The sequence below is a fragment of the Haliotis asinina genome, chromosome 1, assembly GCF_037392515.1.
Source record: "Haliotis asinina isolate JCU_RB_2024 chromosome 1, JCU_Hal_asi_v2, whole genome shotgun sequence".
Taxonomy (NCBI): Eukaryota; Metazoa; Mollusca; class Gastropoda; order Lepetellida; family Haliotidae; genus Haliotis; species Haliotis asinina.
The window spans coordinates 9,151,729-9,162,526 of record NC_090280.1 but is presented as its reverse complement, the minus strand read 5'-3'; the positions used below and the strand labels follow the sequence as shown (position 1 = coordinate 9,162,526).

General features: G+C 41.5%; 1 protein-coding gene across 1 annotated transcript; it reads left to right on the top strand.

Moving 5' to 3' along the window:
- Window positions 1–231: 231 nt before the first annotated feature.
- On the top strand, window positions 232–10,148 carry LOC137288731 (uncharacterized). The gene is made up of 6 exons (XM_067820811.1): window positions 232–268; window positions 1,823–1,916; window positions 3,363–3,673; window positions 6,646–6,954; window positions 8,001–8,123; window positions 10,033–10,148. Exons 1-6 carry the CDS (start codon window positions 232–234, stop codon window positions 10,146–10,148), a joined length of 990 nt encoding a protein of 329 aa, XP_067676912.1.
- Window positions 10,149–10,798: the final 650 nt, after the last annotated feature.

Below are 10,798 nucleotides of genomic sequence, written 5' to 3'. Positions count from 1 at the left end.
AAGATATGTTTGAGAACCATCACTGAAAATACACAACTCATTATTGGAAAAGAAATCCTCAAGTATCTTTCCTTTTGCATTTGTGGTGGTACTACCCCAAAGTGGGTTATGACCATTTAAATCGCCCATGATTATACATGGTTTTGGAAGCTGGTCATAAAGCATCTGAATATCACGTTGCTGTATGGAAGATGATGGTGGGATATAAAGTGAACACAGAGTAATTACAACATGTCGAGTCACGCGGACAGCCACAACTTGAAGATGGGTATCAAGTGAAATAGGACTATGAATCGTACCCCGACTCACCAAAATAGAAGAGCCTCCAGTGGCCCTATCACCACCTGGAGAATACCGATGATAACAGTCATAATTCTTTAAATCGAAGTTATCTGTGGATTTCAGATACGTCTCTTGTAAACACAGTGCAGATGGTCTGAAATCCTGAACCAAAAGTTCTTAATCTGTGAAGTTGTTTCGTAATCCTCTACAGTTCCACTGTAATATGTGCGAAGAAATCACCTTTTGGGGGCATTAATTGGGGATCGACCCCGCCCTTTCTTTGAGGGCGATAGGCTATGTGCCCTGTGCCGAATGTTATCAGACATCTTCAAGGGAGCCATATTTGTTAAACAACTGGATCTTGTTGTCAGATCCTTTAAATGGCCTGCCACTCTGTGACTTTTGGGACGATTCCGTCCTGGGTTTTGTTTTGTTTTTTACAACATGTTTTCCATTTGTTTCTGATGACGTTGACTGAGATGACTGAGATGACAAGTTGTTTGGGAGGAGGTAGATTCGAGGATAACAACTGAATCGGAAGTGAACGGCATTCGTTGAGGAGACTGTGTTGTTGTCCATGTGTAAACTGTTTGACATCCAATATCTTTACATGAAATATGCCGACTAGCAGGGTACTGGGCAGACTGTGAAGTTGGTCGTGACACGGCTGCAGAATAGGAAATGCGTCTGGATTCTTCTTCATCTAGAACGATTTTCTTCGCATCTTGAAATGAGATATTCCGTTCATATTTGATTTTAAGTATTTTTGACTCACGCTTCCATGTTGGGCATTCCTTTGAAGACGACATATGATCACCGCCGCAGTTAACACATGAAGGATCGTTCGTACACACATTACTGTCTGCACAACTACCAGCACAGCAATGGCAAGCAGCTGGTTTAGTACATGTGTTGGATCCATGGCCAAAACGTTGACACTTGTAGCATCTCAGTGGATTAGGAATGTAAATATCCACTTTGATACTACAATATCCTGCTTTAATCGAACTAGGAATTTTCGGAAGACCAAACGTGAAAAGATATGTGTTGGTCTTAAAGATTTCACCATGGCGTTTTGAAGAAAAGCGTTTCACAGCTACAACATGTTGGGTTTTCGTTCTTGCAAAATGTCATCCTCTGTCATGTCAGCAAGGAGATGACCATTATCACGCACTATCCCTTTGCAGCTGTTCAGGGACCGATGCGGGGAAACCACCACTGGAATATTTGCGAGGGTCTTGATGGAAAGAAGACTAACGGCTTGTTTGTGTCGTCTACATTTTATCAATAGACACCCACTACGCAACCTTCTAGCATCTTCAACATCGCCAGCGATTCCTTGAATTGCCTTTTCAACAGCAAAAGGATTTAGTTTCAATGGATTACCATCTACTGAAGTGATAACCAAAAATCTGGGCCAATTTTCATTAGTCACAGGAGGCGTTCGCGGTTCATCAGTATCATACAAATCATTAGATTCGTGTGAACGTTTTTTCATCGGGGGTTCCATGGTTGTAGTGATTTTGATTCATTCCCCTAGGTCCCCACCCACCACGGAGTGTCAACAAGGACGATGCCTTACGCCTGCGGATCTCCAACAGGCGACACCAGGGATACCAGGGGAGTATACTCAAGTAAAACCATCATAAAAATGGTTTACCAGATTGGCCCAAGAGCCACCGCCTTCTGGCATGGGACTCTAGGCAGGATAATATAACCAATAAGGTACGCAGTAGATATCAAAATTGCCAATACCGAATAATAAGTACAATGTGCAATAACCAATAAGGCATGCAGTAGATGTCAAAATTGCCAAAACCCAATGAAATGTGCAAAAATATTCACCATGCACAGGGCTTGGCGTGACCAGCCGATTGATAGAACCGGGCCAGTTCTACCACCCGTCTAGGTGAAGTCAGGGCCAAAGTGGTGTGTTAAGCAACAGGAACATGGTTTCAAAATCCCATTGCCCTCAACCACCAGGATCCCATCCTCCACCGACACGGGACACAACCCACGGCAAACAGGTTGCCCAATTCGGTCGCTCCTTGCGACCAGCAATGGGGTGCTATGGACCTAGTTGACCCGGGTCCACACGGGGGGTTTGAAGAGCTCTTAGCGTTACCCAGCAATCACCAAGAGGAGGTGGCTCTTCACGGGTGCCTCTGTGTTATGAGGCCAGGCTCGTTATTATTTACTCACAGTAACTGTCCTGTTAATCAAAGCTAGCATAGTGTCAATTTATAAAAGGGTGTCTATTTTGCGTATATGTTTTAGTTGTTTTACCTACTTTCAAAAAAAAGGATCTGTAGAACTGGATATTTAGGTAACCCTTAAACGACATTCAGTTTGCGGTTTTAAGGTCAGACCCTTTCTGAAGTGAATTACATATTACAGATTGTTTCATTGTCGCGTGGTCGATCATAGCGCAGTGATGCGTCTCAATAACCATGTCAGGGATCATGCTTCCCCTTTTCGAGAGAAGCAAATGGTACAATAGTGATGACAATGCGACACCAAAGCTTTAAGAAAAGGACCGTTGTCAGGATTTCTTTAAGTAACCTATGTAGTCAAAAGAGCAGTTCCCCGCCAACATATATTCTTGTTCGGACGCCTATTATTTGGTATAAGTTTTTACTGAATTTGAAATGAACTCAAACACACGAATTTGAATTGACTGACGTTTGGTTTAATGCATCTATCTATGTACACGTTAAATCCTCAGCAACATATGTTCTTGTCTTGAAAGACGATCAACCCTACTCATTCGTTAAACTGTCTTACGTACTCGATACTACCCGAAATGTCCTGACTGATGAGGGCACATGTGCCAATAACTGACGTGTCTGTTCCAAACTAGAATCGAAATTCGCGTTCATTTAACACAAATGCTGTTTGCCTCTGGTGTCACAAGACACAAATGAACACGCGAAGGCTGTAGCAATGGGTTTGCTAAGTACATGTTTCAATACGTTTGTGAATGGTCAGTTCATATACTTCAGTGAGAAATGTCAATGAAACATTTATTAAATTTGTTTACTCTACTTTCATTTATTCAAACTATGTTATCATTTCTAAAGTTTGAATGCTTCAGAGACGCCAACGTGTAGCATCACCAGTAAGCAGAACACTAACTCACTTGTCCAGTACCAGGATCTGTCCCTTACGGTGGACGTACGAGACTACTACTGCTCCACCGTCCACAACATATCCCTCCTGACCGGAAATGTGACAACCCTGCTGACGGAAGCTGACTCTGTACCAAGTGTCACGGACAACACCTCACCAGTAACACTAAATGTGACGGACTCCCATCTGGGCAAAGTAGCACTGGTGTTTAGATGTGACAGCAGTCAGTGGAGTATAGAGTGTGCTGGGGTGACTAAATTCGGTTAGTCAAAACGCATCCAAATGAAACATATAACCAAGTGTATAAGCTGTTGTTGATCTAGCTTCTAAATATAGGAAAATAATGTAGTAACCATCAAACGTTTTGACTTACTATCCTCTCACTTCAGTAAACTGTTCTAAACTAGATTTTTGAAATACATTCTATTCTGTTTATAAGTACTGTTTAGTTGTCGGTCAAGAATTTACTGTTTGTGAACTCTCACTCTTGAACGCAGTTTATCTCCCGTCTGTCCGATATACCCCTCGCCGCATCCAGTGCACTTTATGACATATATGAGATTCTGAGGTGCGCCTGTCATATTTTCATGTACTTCGAAGATTTGATCAGTTTTGAACTGGTATACATTTCCCTCTATTAGATATTGGCGTGTATCACAATGTGATCTCTCGCATTTTGTTACAGATTATGTTTTTTAACAAGGCTTTTACAAAGTTTGCCATCTTCAAAATTTGCTTGGTAATCTTTCCATGACCATTGCTTTTAATCAACTTGCCCTCTGATAGTTTATCTTTTAAAATGTCGATTTTTGTAGGGGCAGGCGAGGTTCACAAACGTTAGTTAATAGTTAAGGATTTCGAGGGTTTAAGGTGTATACAATTGGAAGGACAATTCATGATTCCTTAATGTTTAGCAGTTCACTTCTGTTCAGTTGTTTTGCTTTAGCAAGAGAATAGTTCACTACTTGCCTGGTTGTTTCTGTGTTAAATAAAACTTTTAATTCATTTAGCCTGAAGTCTACACGGTCTGGATTTGAAACTGCTGCATTTTCTTCGCGCTAAAGAGTAAAGAACACTGTCTGTTGTGTGACGTGGGTGACATCAATTGTAGTCTAGATAGTAGTAGTCTATTTTGAATCTGATACTATATAATGTATATCCTTTTACAATGTTGTTTGATATTGAACCGTGCACATCAAGGAAAGGAAGATGTTTACTGTTTATCTCGCTCGTAAAAGACAAACTTGGGTGTAAATTTTGTAGCATGTTGGAAATCAAATTCCAAATCACTTTCACTTCGTTTCCAGAGAATAAAACAGCAGTCATCTAAGAATCTCTTCATTGATGTTGAAATTAAATAGTTCGCCAAACGTCTCTTCTATTTTAGAATATAGTTCCTCTAAGTATCCTAGAACAAAGGTTGCATAGGTAGGAGCCATATTTGTGCAGTACCATTAACTTGTTTATAATGGGAACCATCCAAACGAAAAGTGCTATTGCTCAGGATGAGCTTTATTCTTTCGGTAATGAATTGCTTAGGTATTCGATCTGGAATCACAGACAGACCTTTTTGTAGCCAGTAGCTCATAGCTTATATTCCTAGATCACGTGGACTATTGGTGTAGAGATTAACAACAAAACGTACCAAGTTTGTACCCCCCTCTACTGATTTGGGGAGACTATTGAGGAAATCAGTATTACCCTGTAAATGGGTTTTGACGTGTTGGGTGAAAAAAGAAACGCACGGTTAATTTTTCAACCCACTTTAATCCCAGTCAGACTATAAAAATATTATGACACCAAATTATTTTGAATACTAGTACATGTTTAAATGATTAATCAGTCACCAAAACATATCACCTGGTAAAAACAGTAATCATAAACACGTAGGTTGACAGATTTGGATGGGGAAGTGCAACGGTGTGGGCGAAAAAATTTCTTAAAATCGAAAGAACTGACTAAATGCTTATAGAGGGTAATCTTACCGCCATTCATTAAAGAGGTAAAATCTTTCCCGTTTACGAACAGATACAAAATTTTCAGCAGGATAACGGCACACCTCATACAGTACGCATCACAATGAACTTCTTCACCAGCCAAAATATAACCGTGCTTCCATGGCTCTCTGTATCACCAGATTTTAAACCACTTGAACACCTTTGGAATTATCTTGATCGACGGCTTTAACGACATCAGACGCTTCACAAACTACGGCAAGCATTGTAGGATGTAGGCACTGACATTAAAGCCGGTTCCGGTGCAGCGCTGGGGTTGTCGTGACATAAACGTACCTTCATTTGGTGCAGCTTCCCATTGACCCTCATCATACAAAGCTTGATATCTGTGAGGGGTTTATTTACTGTGCTATTGTCATTCAAAATACAGATATTTTGTTCCCAGATGAACCTCTGGGAGAGGTTTTTGAGAGAGTGTATATCTTCAAAATTGCTTAACCTACGTGTTGGACATTGTGGCCCCGCAATAATAGGTCGTAATTCTAAATCATTCGCAGATTGGGTGATAGACTTTTACTGAACTTAATAACCGCCCTTCTGTGAATTTGAGGAAGTCTGTAGAAGATACTTTCATTTTATTCGAAATTAATCAAGTGATCTTTTTTTTTACTGGAATAGGAGTCAAGTATATATTTTTTTTAAGATTGAAGATTACTGTTTTCCGAGCTTTCTGGAAGCTTAATATATACCATGTGTAAGAATGTCTAGTGACAGCTGCAGATAATAGTTGGTGTCCATGAAAACTGTCACAGGCTCCGTCTTTATCGGATTTTTTATTCACAATGAATTCATTTTGGAGAACGAGTTTAAGGCGTTCTGTTTTTACCCGAAATGTTAGATCTACCTTTATAAGAATGTTCTGTGAAAGGCAATTCCTTATATTGCTCAAGGACTTTATCAGGGGCTTTATTTGTACCAGCTTTAGGTGTGAAGTTACTTTTGTTTTTAGCGAGCGTCACATCTTCAGTACCTATGTCATATTCAAAATGGTCTCTATATATATACATATATGTTCTGTTTTGGTACACACACACACGCACGCACGCACGCACGCACGCATACACACGCATGCATACATATATACATCTTGAATCTTTCATTTTATGAGTAGTAAATATCCATAAATATATGATTTTGTGTTTCCATCCTTATAGCAACATGTACTGAACGTCAGTATTATACTATCGTGGCTTCTTAGTTTAGCCATTTCATTTAAGAGCCCCAAAGAAACCGGAATGTAACATCACCAGTGACAACGACACAGACGCTCTAACCCTGCATGAGGAAGTGACATTGACCGTGGATGTTACTGCGTATTACGATATACAGGGCTCCTACTGTTCTGCAGATTCCAACTTCACACTGCAGACAGGTGACGTCTCGCAATTACTACATGCTGGTGACCAGGGTCTTTCACCAATAACATTCAATGTGACTGAAACACACTTGGGTGGGGTAAGGCTGCTATTCAACTGTCAAGTGCAGCACTGGAATCTCAGCTGCGGCGTTGTGACCCGACTCAACAACAGTGCGTAATGTGTGTTTCTTGAGTGAGAGATCCTAAAACCACAAACATATGTCCCGTGCCAAAACACAATAATGCTTATATAGTAACGATATCCTGCCACGGGTTACCACTATCCTGTCACTATTTGGTTTCTTCGTAATTGTATTCCATGTGAAGGGTATCCTTACATCATGCCCAGAATCTAAATGCTGAGTTTGCCATTCATGAATAATAAACTGGAGCTATCGATAGAACAACCTCTTGTAAAAATGTAATTCCGTAAAAAATAATTACGTAAATTTATTGTTTATCCAATAAACACTACTGTGTAAGTGTATTGGCATATTGTGAGTGGGCGAGTCTGAGCTTTACGTCGCGTGTAGCGATATCACGGCGGAGGGCACCGGAGATGGGCTTCACACATTGTGTCCATTGTGCGTTATGAACGTAATTGCATGATATTGAAAAATAATTTATTTATTCAAACCTACATGTCAATATTACCTTTGTGTGAATGATATAAACTATTTTCAATACCAAACGATGATTTTTACCTTGCACATACCAGAAGTATTGTAGGCTCAGAACTGTACGATGCCCACGTGCTATAACTGTACTCATTGTGCATGAGTAACACAGTAATCTGATTCAACTTATCCTCGCAACCCTTGGACACGACGCTGCGTGTATTAATTCGAAAATCGTATTTCCATGGCGTGACTTTACTTACAACAATTCACTGTCACGTTTCATATCAGTCCTTGCCAATTTCCAAAACAATTCATATTTATTACGTTGCCCTCATCACAATTTCTTGCCTTCTTTCGATCGACTACACGGTCGCGTGTCCCAATTTCTGCATATGGCGGCAGCGGGTGGTTGTCGGGTGACGGCTGAGTGTAGTAGATGTTTATATTCCTTAACATTGCCACGGGTTGCTCTCGTCGTGTTGATCATATTTTGATGTGATGTGAACCACAACCTCTTCCACATTTCATTTCATATCACTTTTGGGTCTAATTGAAATTATATATCATGCTCTTACTTAAACTTCCCCTATGTTACAGAAAGAAAACTAGTGGACCAAGTAGCGACATCCTCAGTGCTAATCATTTCTGCTTCTGTAGTTGGCAGTCTGGTTCTAATCGTCGTCGTCGCCATCGTCATCGTGTTTGTCGTGAAGAGAAAAAGTGATACTACATCAGTATGATAAGTCATCATTTTATTGGATCAACAGTATGATTTGTTCTGTTTCAAGTTTCGGAATTCAATTAAATTTCACTCTAGTTCATCTTTTTGCTACTGAATTGACGGGCGGTGAGATAGCCTAGTGGTTACAAGTTCTTTCGTCATGCTGAAGACCAGGGTTCGATTCCCCAAAATCTGAGAAGCCCATTTCTGGTGTAGCCCGCCGTGATATTGCTGGAATATTGCGAGGTTAGATAGGGACATGTTTTCATTACTCTGTAGGTATAGTCATGGAATGAAAAGCCACACCGTGTAAGATTGTTTGTACAGTGAAATACGTTGGGAATTCCTTATGATGTAAATAATGTCAGTTATTCTGGTTACCAATACTTGGCCATATACATGGGTCAGATTGTTTCTTCATTGTACAGGTGTACATATGTAGGTGTAGATATATGTCATGTGTTGTCAGTATAGACTACACACTAACCAGAGACCCCAATGCTGTGATCAGGGGTGACTTCATGAATCGTGTGGTTAGGTTCGTTGATTGCCAGCCAAAGTAGCGGACAGCTGTTGAAATTACGAAAGTTGTTTTCGTAATATCAGTTAACTGGATAGATAACCGGTGTCAGGGTTAAAAAATGAAAGAACGACCTGCTCTTTTGTAGTTTTATAGTCTGTGATTGTCCGTCACAGCACCTTGCACAACACCTGATATTGTAATGTACACCAGTGAAGAAGATATAAGTGTCTGAAGTGGGATGGTCCTTAACAATACATACAAACGTAAGAGTTGGGGATGCATCTGTGTAGGGTGTATAGTGGGGTGGGGGTGGATAGTGAGTCTTCACGCTAGACAGGACACGTTCTTGGAAGGAAACAATTTATGTTGTTTAAACAGTATATGTTTTGAGTCGCTCGCGTCATACTTAGGTAATAGCTATTTCGTTACGAACTAAGAAAATATACTGAACCGCAAAAGAAACGCAAGTTCATTTTATTGCAAACGTTCAGTTCAATACTTTTCTCGCAGTAAAGCATATTACACTATTATCAAACCACGGTCCCCACGATGACTTTAATGTTGTTTCCGTTTTTTCTTGGTGAAATTGCGCAAACGCGACCTTAGTCATGCATTTTTGCTTTTTGCATGACATTTTCGTGCTGCTCACAATACATGTGCTTTTCGTGCTTGATGGGCCCTTTAGTAGGTACGCCATTCAGAAACATCGCACATTACCAAATGCAACGGGAGATAGCTTAGAAAATATGCGAAGTCTAACTCAACAGCAAAGAGGGATCGCCATTGGGATGCTGTAGGCCGGATCCACAGCAACTGCGGTCGCCAGGCACTTCCAGTGTCACATTGCAACAATCACAAGACTCTCGGCAAGGCATCAACAGACGGGAAATATTCAGGACCGACCAAGATCTGGACGGCCGAGAGTAACAACGCCAGCTCAAGATGGCCACATCCGGGTTACTCACCTTCGTAACCGACAACAAAAAGCGACGCAGACGGCTTCAACCATCCAAGGACCACGTCACCACATCTCTGCAGACACCGTTCATCGTCGACTGAGGGCAGCAGGCATCAGATGTCGACGTCCTTATGTTAGACCGATTTTAGCGTCACCGCGAACAACGCTTGCAGTGGGCCAGACAACATCAACGATGGCGGCGTCAACAATGGCAGCAAGTGTTGTTTTCTGAGGAATCCAGGTTCAACATGTCTCACGCCTACGGCTGAGTACGTGTATGGAGACGACGTAATGAACGTTACGCCAACTGTTGCATTGTGAAGGCTGACCGCTAGGGAGGAGGAAGTCTGATGGTCTGGGGAGGCTTCAGCTACCACCACAGAACACCACCGGTGTTTCGTCAACGTGTGACTGCTGTTGTTTACAGAGATCAAGTTCCCCAACAACACGTTGTACCCCTTTTCCAAGCACAGCGTCCGCTCCAAATCTTCCAGCAAGACAATGCTCGTCCTCACACGGCACGGGTCTCCATGGACTTTCTGAGAGCAAACAACATTCCTGTGCTGCCCTGGCCCTCTCTATCCCCCGATATGGCACCGATAGAACACGTGCGGGAAGAAACTGGAAGAAGAATGCACACAGCTGGTCCACCTCAGAACCTGAGGGATTCGGAAGCACGGTTGACAAGGGAATGGAATCAACTGCCACAAGCCTTCTCCCAGAGACTTGTTGACTCGATTAGACGTCGCTGTACTGCCTGTGTCGACAGCAATGGCGGTCACACACGTTACTGATTACGAGACTCTGTTATGTCATTTTTACTGTTTATGGGTGCTGAATGTTTTGCTAACAGAGATGAATTTTCCAACAGAAATCATGCACCATTTCATCAACAATCATGTGTCCGTTGTTTTTTTCAATTAATTAAGTTTACGAGTACCCATGATAGCAGTGTAAGATTTTTGAAAACCGACTTGCGTTTCTTTTGCGGTTCAGTATAGTTCCTATAAAGTGCCTGCAACAATTACTAGAGCTTGTAGTATTCAACGACTAAAAGGATGGGGTGGCATCCGTGACGGTTTTGCTGAGCGTGTATATCAATGATATACATTAAGCGATGTCTACATTTTCTCTTACGGACTGGGCAGACCAATACTTGAATATTGTGTGTTGGGGAGATTCCTGCAGTACTG